This window comes from Simochromis diagramma, unplaced genomic scaffold (genome assembly GCF_900408965.1).
Source record: "Simochromis diagramma unplaced genomic scaffold, fSimDia1.1 OVJJ01000618.1, whole genome shotgun sequence".
In the NCBI taxonomy this organism is placed as follows: Eukaryota; Metazoa; Chordata; class Actinopteri; order Cichliformes; family Cichlidae; genus Simochromis; species Simochromis diagramma.
In genome coordinates this window covers 4,505,261-4,517,780 of record NW_024387423.1, presented here as the reverse complement: position 1 = coordinate 4,517,780, position 12,520 = coordinate 4,505,261, and the positions used below count along the sequence as shown (strand labels likewise).

General features: G+C 38.6%; 1 protein-coding gene across 2 annotated transcripts in view; it reads right to left on the bottom strand.

Moving 5' to 3' along the window:
• Positions 1–12,520, bottom strand: part of cdkal1 (CDK5 regulatory subunit associated protein 1-like 1) — a 253,811-nt gene that overhangs the window by 93,084 nt on the left and 148,207 nt on the right. For both annotated transcript variants that reach the window (XM_040013109.1, XM_040013107.1), the window contains exon 10: positions 10,181–10,326. In XM_040013109.1, coding sequence (XP_039869043.1) covers positions 10,181–10,326 — 146 coding nt within the window. The remainder of the gene's footprint in view (positions 1–10,180; positions 10,327–12,520) is intronic.

The following is a 12,520-nucleotide window of genomic DNA, read 5'->3' as shown; positions in this document are numbered from 1 at the left end:
TGTTGTTACTCAACCCTCCCTATCCTGTAAGTTTAAATGTATTATTTATAATGAATGAAATCTATGACATGTCTACGAGTTAAATCTATGTGATAATAATCATTAAATCACTATTACTTCTGTTTCTAGTGACGTACTTGATGACTGTAAGTTTAAAATTTACTAAAGACTTGTAGAAATACGCAGATGTAAAATCTTGCACAACAGAGTGGAAGCGCTGCTCGATGAGTTTAAAAGCACTCGAGCGTGTGTGTGTGTGTGTGTGTGTGTGAGAGTCCGTGTGATGACTAAACCAGGTTGTTTGTTCTGCATATTCTTTCTGCGGTTAAATAGGGGTTTTCAATCATGCACTGAGAGTCAAAGTACACAGATACCCGGCCCTCTCCTTTCCCTCCAGCTGATGATTCAGCTGGAGGGAAAGGAGAGGCGAAAGGAGGCGTAACATGTTGACAACTCGCGCCAGTGTGGCAGGTTGGAGCTGCAAACCTGTCTAGCCCACTGCTCCCTTCCCGCTTCTCTTTCCCTCCCTTCTTACTTTCCCTAAACAAGTCTCATCTGTTTTTTCTGCTTTTTGCTTCTCTTTTTTCGTTGTTTCTCTCCAATTCCTTCAGGGATCTCCTGCACCTCCCGCCTTCCAGTGAAACATTAGCCCAGGCTGATACCTTAAACCCTTGTGGGAGTGCTTGTACGTTTACTACTGAAGGTATCTTCAACAACAAACAGAGCAAGAGGCTGTCTCCAGAATACACACACAAACACACTGTGTAGTCACGCTACTGATGCATGTGTCCTGCTGTAACCCAAGGAGGTTTGACATAACTATCTCGCCTCGTGACTAATAGAGATGACTAACAAACACACACACAGACAGCCACGCATATGGGACACACAAGCGTCTTGGAGCCGTTTGTTTGCGAAGAAACAGTCGCTGCACTCAAGATACAGACACACAAAGTTTATCAGGCGTCACAGCGCCACTCTGGCGTCACATTCCAGCACATTACTAACAGAAAAAAAACTGCTGAGCAATAAAATTGATTGTTTTAGTAAAGCATTGACTGAAAACAGGGTCTACTAGAACTTTCCCAGGATCAAGTCTCTGACTAACTCACATTACTGTTACATTCTCAACTCATTTATTGAGCTGTGAAGTCACTGAAGAGTTTCAGTGTTTTATTAAAAAGGAAAAGATCATATTGGAAGAGATAGAAAAGATTGATGTATTTTATAAGAATGAATACCGAAAGAAATTGTTGGTTGGCTGTTGGTTCTTGTCATAAGCCAGCACAAAAAGCCTTACAGAAGTTTTCTCGTATGTATGCAGGTGTCGTTTGTGTTATAAGATTAGTCAAATTGTGTTTGTCTACAACTGTCAGATGAAGATCAGACCTGGAAATTCCAAAGAGCTCCCAAATCTTTCCTTGCAGCTGTCTGCTATATTAGTTTCACTTACATTACTGGTGTCGAATCCTGTTTAGACTGAAGGGCCGCCTGGTGTCTCTGAATCAACTGTTACACATAAGAGAAAATTACTTCTTATTTACTGAAGTGCCACATACAAGAGGCAGATTTAAACAAATAATTTTATGAATACATGATATGCATTTCACTCCCGTGATTCCGCCAGCCGGGCTTTTAAAAAAATCCTCTTTGATTTCTAGATAGTACTAGGGTCATGAAAGCTCGTATCGTAATCGTATGCTAAAAGGTTCAGTGACTGTCAGCTTGCTCTTTTTGTACATCTGTAAATTCAGCCTCATGCAGCCATGAGTATGCGTTGCATTTAAAGAAAAACAAAGTAAATGGGTTTTGGAGTTGGCTCTGTTATGGTAATGGTTCAGGTCAGTAAAGATTATAGTCACAGCAGCATGTGAGGTGAATGCAGCTCATGTAAAAAATGAATCACATCTCAGGGAGTTAAATTAGTGAAGCAACGGAGTGAAGCGGGTCAGACCAAACGCTTAAAAGGTGCTTAAATGGGACTGATAGGTTTCCATAGGTCACGTTGTAGGTCAAGGGTCATTGAATCAGTCAGCTGCTGACCTATCCAAATCCTTATTCTTTTGGGAAATTCAAACGTAAAATTACACAAAATATCACCTTATTTTGAATATGTTGTGCTGTCGTTTTGCTCTTCTTTTGGCCACACAGCTTTGAAACAAATAAATAATATAGTTTACTTTAATGTGAACAATTCTGGCCATAAAGACATGCAAATTGGAAGAAGGACCTCTATGCCCTTATACTAAAAGGGTTTTAAGGGGTCAGGAACACACAACCTCCAGGGAAACCAGCCTATCAACCTAGAAGGAAACCCCAGAAGGTGCCACTCGATGCACAGTTGTACTCAGTCATTCATCACTGTTTAGTTGAGTGATATTTACGCCGTCCGCCTCTCTTTTCTCCTCAAACCAACTAGCCCTAAATTTCAGCATGATGTTTTTTTATTTGCACACATAAATCTTATAACTAATCCTCTACTCACAGGGGCATAACCATTCTATTCCTGGCCCTTTCTTTGGTCCCAGTGGTTAAAGCACACTTAATCCTTAAGACTAGTTCAGGGAAAAATCAACCAAATACTTTAACAAACTATAAAACAACTGTAGAAAATCCTCTGACCACATCCACTCATTCTGTAAAGGCTTAATTCCACCATAACAGGATTTACTCCATACAGCATTACATAAAGACTATACTGAGTTATGTGATTTTAATTGATGGAAGCAAAGAAAAAAAGAGCGGGGAAAAATAAGGTCCATACCAGAAAAGGAGAGCAAATTAACTATTTTAATGAAACAATCATTCCACTGATTGTTAGAATTATTCATGGAAGAACACAATTAAGTTAAAACCACCAAAAATTACCTCCAGTGTTATTCAAAGGAGAATACACGGAATGATTCTTTTCTCCGCAGATTTGGATAAATTTAGTGGAAGCTTGAACCATTTGTAGTGTAAGCTGGGCTGAATATTAAAGTTGGAATAGAGAATGTGCAGTGAAAGAACGGACAGGCTGCAAAAATACTGCAAAAGATTAATATTCAAAAACTGTGCTTTCACCCTGGAGGTCAACACTGTTCAGCTGTAGCTTCCACAGGAACTTAATGCATTGTGCAAACAGTAAGCACAGTGTGAACCAAATGGTCCATTATGATAGAATATTCTTAAAAGGTAATTGATTTTATTTAGCAAAGGAATATTGCCTTTGCCATTTTCTTTGTCCAATCATAACCTCTCATATAATGCTAACGCAGGATCAACAGAGGTTGCAGTTCCTCCTGCTTTTTAAAGACATTTCTAAATTTCATAGCCAGTTTTGAACTGTAATGATGAGCCTGGGTGCTGAATAATTAATTTCTGATCTTGACTTGACCTTTTCCATTTTCAGCCAAACTTATTGGGCTTTTGGAATCAATTTTGCTCACTTTAATGGCATCGACACAAAATCATTGCAAAACATTTTGCAGAAAACAAAACAAAATCAAAAGAATTTCCTTGAGAAAAACAATTCGACCCCAGGTATGCACCCTTCATTTCCTAATGGGGTTCGGGATCCTGAGCAGTAAACAGCGTCAAGGAGAAAGGTCTAACGTGTCATGTACGGATATGTGCGCGCGTGCGGGTTTTCAATGATAACAGAGGGCCGCAGGAGCGTGACCCCTCGTGACCTCTGCAGAGCTGCTGGCATTAAGCTGTTTGTAAGGAGAAATAACATTTGTCTCCTGCTGTTTGTGTCAGTCAGATAAGCCGTGACCTCAAACACACCTGGGCAAGACGCCTGTCTCCTTCTGTGAGGTGAACTTCACATGCTTCAACAAAGGACTGTTTGTGAGAATCTACATGAACAGCCTGACTCATGCATACACAAACACTCCCACAGAGCATGCGTGGAGCCTTCTTTTATGTGCTTAGCACTTGAAAGAGAAATTCAGAGGAGAAAACTGTTACAAACAGACTTATTTATTTTATTTAAAACAAGAATTAATATAGTTTTGACCTTTTTTTATGTGGGCTGACTTTATCATCAAAAACTAGCAACAATTTTAGTAATGGAGACAACCATTCAACCATTTTGGATGTATTTTGAAATGAAAAATTATTAACAATCATGATGTTTCCAATATATTTATTTATATAAGCTGCGTAAGCTGTCCTTTTTCACAAAGTTCCCTGAAAAGACCATTTTCCTGACCAAAAAAAACAAGACAGAGGACGCTGATACCAGCTCTGCCTCATCATCAACTTGTTGCGTCCATGAACTGAAACATCACTACAGGAACTAACGCATGCCAAACACACGCATACAAAAAACTTTTATATATTACACATGCCTACTCTTGCGCCTTCTTATTCTCTCTCTCCTTTTGCAGGAACACGAACACAGTGGGTGTGTTTTTGGCTTGTCTGAAGTCCTGGCCTCTCTCCCAGACCATGAACCGTATCTCTGTTACTGCTGCAGCCAAACAGTTTAGACCACTGGATGTGTGCTGGTATCGATTTCACACAACAAACATCGCCCATTTGTGTCTGAATGTTTATGTACTGGTAGCCAGAAAACACCCGCGCACACAAACACACACACACACACACACACACACACACAAGATTTGTCAGGGCCTCACACAAAAGACAGTTAATGGCCAGTATGTGGAGAGTAAATATGTGTGTGTTTGTGGGAAAGGTCTCTTTAGGTGTTCCTTGACAGTTTACCACAGTGGGGGTGTTTTTTGTAGGGGGGACAGATTAGTGGCACTGTATTAGGATTTCTACTAAACGACACAAAACAACAACAGAAAAGAGAAAAGAAGAAGAAAAAGCCAGAGACAAGGCACAAAATGTGGTATATCCACAAAACGAGCCAAGGAGAAAGCAAAAACCCTGACGCAAAAGATATTTATGACTTAAATTAGAAAATGCAAAACATTTACTATATCTCTTTTTTTTTTAATGACCTGAAAGAAAGATAAATGATCAATACACAACCAATTCCTAAAAAGAAACAGAATGCAACTTGTAAATGTGACTTCTAAATCTCAAACCCAAATTTTATGCGAGGTTAAATTTACAAAAAAGTTTTTTGCAAAGTGTTAAAACTGATGGCAACAATGTCCCCCAAAGATATTGGGACAGGACCATGATTACCACGGTGCAGGACCCCCTCCTCTTTTAAAACCATCTGCAAATGGGTGCTGGGGAGACCAGTTGCTGGACTTTTGTAAGAGTTCTCTTGTCCCATTCTTGTCTGAAATGCAATTAAAGCTGCTCAACAGTTCTGGGTCTTTGTCGTATTTTTTGTTTCATGGTGTGCCGAATGTTTTCAGCTGATGAAAGCTCTTAAATGCAGGCAGGTAAGTTCAGCACCTGGACTCTCCTACCATGAAGCCATGCTGTTATAATAGGTGCCGCAAGCAGTTTTGCATTGTTTTGATTAAATATGCAAGACCTTCCCTGAAAAAGACACCATTTGGATGGGAGTATATCTTGCTCTAAAGCCTGTATAACCTGTAACTCTTCAGCATTGACGGTGCCATTCCTGATGTGCAAGCTGCAGATCCACAGGCATTAATGCAACCTCTAAGGCTGATAACAAGCTGGCTGGTCTCGCTTCTTTTGGCTGGTACAGTGAACTGGGTTCACAGACAGTGATTTGTGTTTGTGAACCCTTGCAGTGATTTCCATGATGGGATCATGCCTGTTTTTAATTCATTGCTGGCTGAGTGTTAGAAGATCAAAAGCATCCTCGTACTGTACCTCGCACAGAGAGATTTCTCCTGATTCTCAAAATGTTTGATGATATTATTGACTGTAGCTGAAGAGATATTCAAAGTATTAACAGTTTTAAATGGAGTAACATTATTCTGAAATTGCTTGTAGAAGCATTTTGTTTTCCAGATTAGTGAACCTCTGCCTCTCTAAGACGCTCTTTTTATACCCAATCACGTTACTGACCTGCTGCCAACAAATCTGATTAGTTGCAAAACGTTTTTAGTACCACTTACTTGTCCCAGTCTTTTAATGTCCCAGTCCCAACCTTTGAAATCTTTTGCCTCCATAAAATACAATAAGCTAACATTTTCAGTAAAAAAGGAGAAGTTTAAAAATGTCTCAGTTTAAACTTTTGATGACATGTTTTGCATGTTCTATGAACAGGTAGGTTTATGACATTTAGCTTTTCATTTACATTTTACACAGCATATCAACTATTTTTTGGAAATGGGGTCACATATTGGATATAAATAAAGTATCTAAAAGAACAGAGAACAGGTGAATTTCAGACTAATGGGGCTCGTGTTTTATGTCAGCAGGGTATCCACAGAGGGCCAGAGGGAAAACAACGGGAATGTGGGAAAGACTGGATGAGGAAGAGTGTAAATGGGAGATGTGGTCAGGGATAAAAACAAGACCTGCAAGTGCGTCAGAGTGATCCAAAGAGATACAGTGACTCAGAAAGTATCACATGTACACACAGACACAATAACATATGGACATGTGAGGAAGGGAAAAAAAGCATGGGAGTGGTTCTGTGAAGCCCATAAATGCACAGAGTGTTTAAAGGTACAGTTTAATTTCACAAGATTTGTTCTTGAAAAGTCACATTTTTGGGGGAATTTGACTTCTTTACACCAGGACAGTGGATTTTAAATCAAACCATCAAGATATGACAGACATTTCCAGTTCTGGCACTGTTTAGCAATTACAGCCCAAGTTTTCAAAAGTAATCCAGCAAACTAATATAATGTTAAAGATAATGATTGCTTTTAACACTTGGATGACAATAAATATGCAATCAGTGACCTCCTGAAGTCTAGAACCCACTGTGAGGTTCTCTTTTGCAGCATTTGGCTGAATCTGAGCAGGAGTTCATCCTGCTACTTCCATCAGCAGTCACATCATCAAATAAACACTAGTGACCCGGTTCCCCTTGCAGCCATACGTGACCATGCCACAACATCGCCTCCACCATGACAGATAACGTGGTATGCTGCAGATGATGAAGTGTCTTCTTTGCTTCTCCATATTCTTCTCCTCCCATCATTCTGGTAAAAGTGAACCTTGTGCGGTTTTCAGAACGGTGCCGGCTCTTTAAGAAGTTTTCTGGCAAAGTCTACTCTGGCCTTCCTGGTTTTCAGTGTGATCACAGATTAGAATCTGATTCTGTGTTTATATTTAAGAAGGCGTCTCTTGATTGAAGACTTTGATGAATACCTCCTCGGTACTGTTTTTGACTTGTTTAGTTGTTGTGAAGGACTTTTCTGAACCAAGGACATAATTATACTGTAGTTCACGTTGGTCATCTTCTGTGGTTTCTCAGGTCTTTCGGTGTTACTAAGCTGGTCAATACATTCATTATTTTAAAAATTGGTCCAGATTTCTGATTTTGCAACTACTAAAGTTTCTCATTTTTTGAGGTTATCCAGTCAAACAATCTCCAGTCTTTCCGCCTTCTTCATCACCACATCTTGGGAATTCAGAGAACCAGTGAACTAGTTCAATACTTGGAATCAGCTTCAGATCTTTTATCTGCCATTGTCATAGGACAATGAAGGAACAGGTTTTACTCAGGCATGTAACTGCTTGTCAGTACACTGTCCACATTTAAGCCTCTGGAAACAGGTGACTTTGTATCACATGAATATGCAGAAAGACTTCAAGCAATACCTTCCTTTGAACCTCTTGAATTAAAACTGAAAGTCTACTTCTACTTATTTACGCGGTTATTATGCGAGTCTTTATGTAATGCAGCATTGTACAAATATCTACAGGCCTAACTGTAGATGGTTGTGTGTGAGTGATCTGCGTAAAATGAATCATCCAGATTTATTTTCTCAGCTGACTTTGGCTTATACATGAAGCAGTTACTGCTGCAGTAAATGAAAATGATCAAATTATATCAAATTATAATGAAACAAGGTCTTCAACTTTACAAAAAAAAGAATACTCGATCGATAGATCGATACATAGATAGATAGGATATATATATAGATCTATATATAGATATATCTATATATATCTGAATATTATTGGAGTGAACACATGTCGATCCTGAGATTAGGCCTTACTTGTGCTTGCTTTTTCCTCCCTTCTCATCTTTGAAACTCTCACAATAACAAACTGGTATCATGTGTTGTATATTCATGTGTTTTACATATTTCCTACATGCCAAACAACTCAGGCTAAAGAAAATGTAGGTTATGATGTGGTAAGAGCAATAACATGCCAGCGTATTAAAAATATGTTCTTTTTTGGTAAATCTCACAGTAATAGCAAGCATTCTAGGGCATATCTAGAATACATACTGATTTTCCCATGAATCTCTTCATTATATATTCTCATAGCATCAGTTTTATGTTTATTCACCCCTCTGACATGCGCTGCCATCAGTGCTCATGCTCAAACTCTATGACAGATTATCTTCCATATATTGAAAGATTAATTTTGCATCTTTCTGGCAATGTCAGAGGTCACATCTGTGCATTATGTGGTTATATTTAATCCATGTCAGAGATGCACACATTTCTCTTGAAATCTGTGTGAGGAGGTCACACTGTGTATTTGCTAAGGGAACATTTGCTTTACTGCAAAGTATGCCAGGAATCTGGTCTCAACCATTCAAATGGTGCTGCAGCCAGTAAATTCTGAGTTGGAAATGCTTAACCTTGTAAAGCGATGTCGTTTCAAATGAGAGCTTACAGAAAGAGTCGTACAGTAAAGAAAAAGGAGATGAAGAAAAGAACAGATCAGTGCTGCTATTCGAATATGTACATTTTTCAGCAGCTAAAAGAAAAGTATGGTTTGTAAAAGCCTCACATTTATGAGCCATAGCAACAATAATCACATCTATTAATGGCATCAGTACACTGTTGGAGGCTGACATGCACACTGGGGTGTGTCCGTGTATACAGGTTCACGCCTGGATTTCTGCCCGCATTTTCAGAAACGCTTTATACTACGTTTTCTCTCTTCTTTTTAAAAAACCCCACTGCTGTGCTAAACTGCTGTGTGTGAACAGCAAGTGAAGAGTGCCAAACAGACAGGAGAGATATTTTACATATTAGAACAATACATTAAAAACATACATAAATGGACCATATAGTGGAACACCAGGTCTAAGGTAAATGAGTAAAGATCCAAGTGTTAATGGTGTTTTATTAGTGTTTAACTTAATGGTGTTTTAGCTGTTCAGCAGATATCCATCCACTTATGTTAAACAACTAGGGCCTGATCAATAAATTTGTAGTGTAAGTCAACGTGTGCATGTTACTTTATACTGGTTGTTGTTATCCATCCTCCACAATACTACTGAATTATAGAGGAAGGATAACATTCTCTGTTGCCTGGCAGAGATGTCATTGGCCAGTGGTGATGTCAAAGAGAGATAATAGCACATCTAGGCCTATGAAGCAAATCATCCAAACCTAAGAGACACTAAAGTGATGCGGTACTGCTTGGAAAATGTGCCTTAAATATTTCAGTAGGATAATTAAGGCAATATGAGGAATCTGAGCACAAAGATGGGCAGACAACAGTTTGCATAACCAAAAACAGTTCATCAACTCTCAGCTAAAAAGCAATGATCCATTTTAAATTGTATCTATACCTTAAAGGAAGTATAGGGAAGGAAGTGTAGAAAGAGAGTATAAAACAGCATTGCTAGCCAAAAAGAAAGATGTTCTCCCAACACCTATGAGCTGTTCTGATAACTTACGACAGCGGTCCCCAACCTTTTTTGCGCCACAGATCGGTTTATGTCCAACAATACTTTCACGGACCAGCCTTTACGGTGACACGGATGAATACAACTTAATAAAACCAGTACCGGTACCCAAAACAAAATGGAGATTTATTCATAACACACAGAAAAAAACCCCAGGGAAACAGAGTCAATGATAAAAAGGATGAAAAAAATAACGCTAAAACCCCTGAAAACCGTGAATTTCACACCCGAGCCTCAAGTCTCCCACCCCGGTACCGGTCCATGGCCCAGGGACCGCTGACTTACGACACACAGTTCCTGTTCAAGTATATAATGAGTAACAAGTGAGGAGGAGAGTGTGTGTATCCCTATGAAGGTGAAAGTTTTAATATGTCCCGAGTTTGTAGTTGTAGTCACATGCTTATATATGCATTTGCACTCATAGACATAATCAGTCAACTGGGAGTCCATATACTGCCTTACCTTTCTTTAAGGAAGTCTACCACTCGTTTGAAGTCGTCAATGCAATATTCTCTCTTCATATCCATCAGTACGCTATCAGAGGCTGACTGCACGGGAACGTGGAGGAAGGCATAGACGCGTGGATGATTCAAAATCTTGGCCATCTCCTAATGACACAAATGGGAAAACATTAAGGAGGTAACATTATTATAACATGCTGATTTTTGAATGTTTCATTTGTAAGTGTGACTCTATTAGTGATTGTGGATATGCTATAACACAGCAGTGGATTTCTAACAAGTTGGGATACACACAGAACAGGTCACCATTCTCTCACAGCGCTAACAAAGAAAGCGAGCTCACGTCCACACCTACGCATCGCCAATTAACCCATCATGCAGCTACACGAACATACAAACTTCACAGAACGTAATGTCCATTAATTATTGATTTCATGACACAGATCAACACCTTAAAAACTAAAACGTGCAAAAGGAGAAAAACAGGAAATGTGAAGGCTCACTGAAGCTTCTGGTGAATGATAGCCGCTGGCTTTGAATAAAATAAAAGTGCCATTAACATTCCTGTCTCTTCCTGCACTCTTTTCACTCCTGCACTCCTTTCAGAGCTTCTACAATACACAGCTTACATCCTATATTTATTTTTATTTTTTTGTATTTTTCCTTTTCATATCGGAAATTTAAAGTCCTAAGAGTCAAGGTTGCTCCAGTAGGGCTTCTTTATGTCTGGAAAGTCAAGAGCTTTTACTGAAGAATGCAGGTCCTATTTTCAGATCAAAGCAGATTCAGAAGATTCTTCATTTGATTTTATTTCAATAAAAACCCTCTATCCGACAAATCAAAAGAATATTTCAGCCAATACACAAGGCTAAGTCCACAATCTTATATGAGAAATGGTGGGGAAAAAAATTTAATTGGGGGGAAAACACCCAAAAGAGTACTTTGGGTGTCAAATAATTTTGCTAAGCTAAATTAAAACCATTGTTTCTGTGCACAAACATGTATTTACAAAAAAATCAAATGCTTTTACAGGAATTTGAAAAACTGAATTCACCAGGAGCAACACTCAAGTATAACATGCACCCCAACTCTAATACTTTTAAGAACACTGCAGTTAAATGCACTACAGTAATTAGGGGACTTTGCAAGGTTTTTTTTTCTTTTCTTCTCACTTTTAATTTCCTCAGTAATAGAACTGGAGAGAACACAGATGTCAGATTTTTCTGATGGACATAATCAGGATGCTATCATCACCATGCTAATCACCATAAGAAGGCGAAAAAGAAAAGGAGAGGGGAGGAAGAAATGATTTAATGATTTCCTACAAGAACGTACTGATTGCAGTCCGTCTTCTCAATTAAGATCTATTGTAGAATGTGCTCGCCTTCTTACGCAGACATTAAAGCATATGTGTGCATGAACACACACGGGCACAGCTCAGTATCAGCGCCACGGGGGGTTGACCGCTGCAAGCTCCAAATTAGAAAGAATTAATTTGGTTGGAAAATGGAGCTTGATTGGTGACAGAAATCAGGCTACTGCATGTATCTGTAAGTGGGTGAGTTAGTGTGTAAAAGAAAAACCATGAAAAAGAACATGTATTTATGTGTTTTTAAATGTATTATGAACCAGAGTAAATAGCAGAGTGATGGATTCATAGTGCCTCTATTTCTAAGTGTAGATGCTTTATTGTGTATACTTCAAATTTCTGCTGTGAAGCTCTTTTAGAGTCCACAACCGTCAATGGCACCAGAAGAAAGAAGCAAAAACTACATGCAAAGCCTAAAAAAAGGGATATTCCACATAAAATGTGATGAATTAATTTTGTACTACAATAATAAAATATACTTCAAATGGTAAAGTTCTGTTGTTGTAATAGATTTTAAATACTAATGTAGATGTACTACTATTGCAACAATGTATCTACATGGAAAACGTGGGCCTCTTCTGTGTGTGCCTTTCTAAAGTGTAACCTTTTACCTCTGACTGTCTCTTCTATTATTAAGTTACAATCCTCTAATGTGGTTTTCCTGGCAAGCAGAAGTGACCTATAAGATCTAATGATGGCTAGCAGGGAGAGGGTATTTATTAATGCACACTTGTGTGCTTTGAAGAAATATATGATGTGTAGTAATGCGTTTCTTTTGAATCAGAATAAAAAAAACCTTTGATAACCACTAAGGAAATTAGCAATTATTAAAGGGTTATAGCTGCTCCAAGACAATAACGGTAACAGACTGAACTAATTAAATAATACAATATATTACAAAGTTTGCAAAATATATACAAATAACTCTAACCTGTAAAACCTTGTCATTTGTTATTTTACTGTAGAGCATGT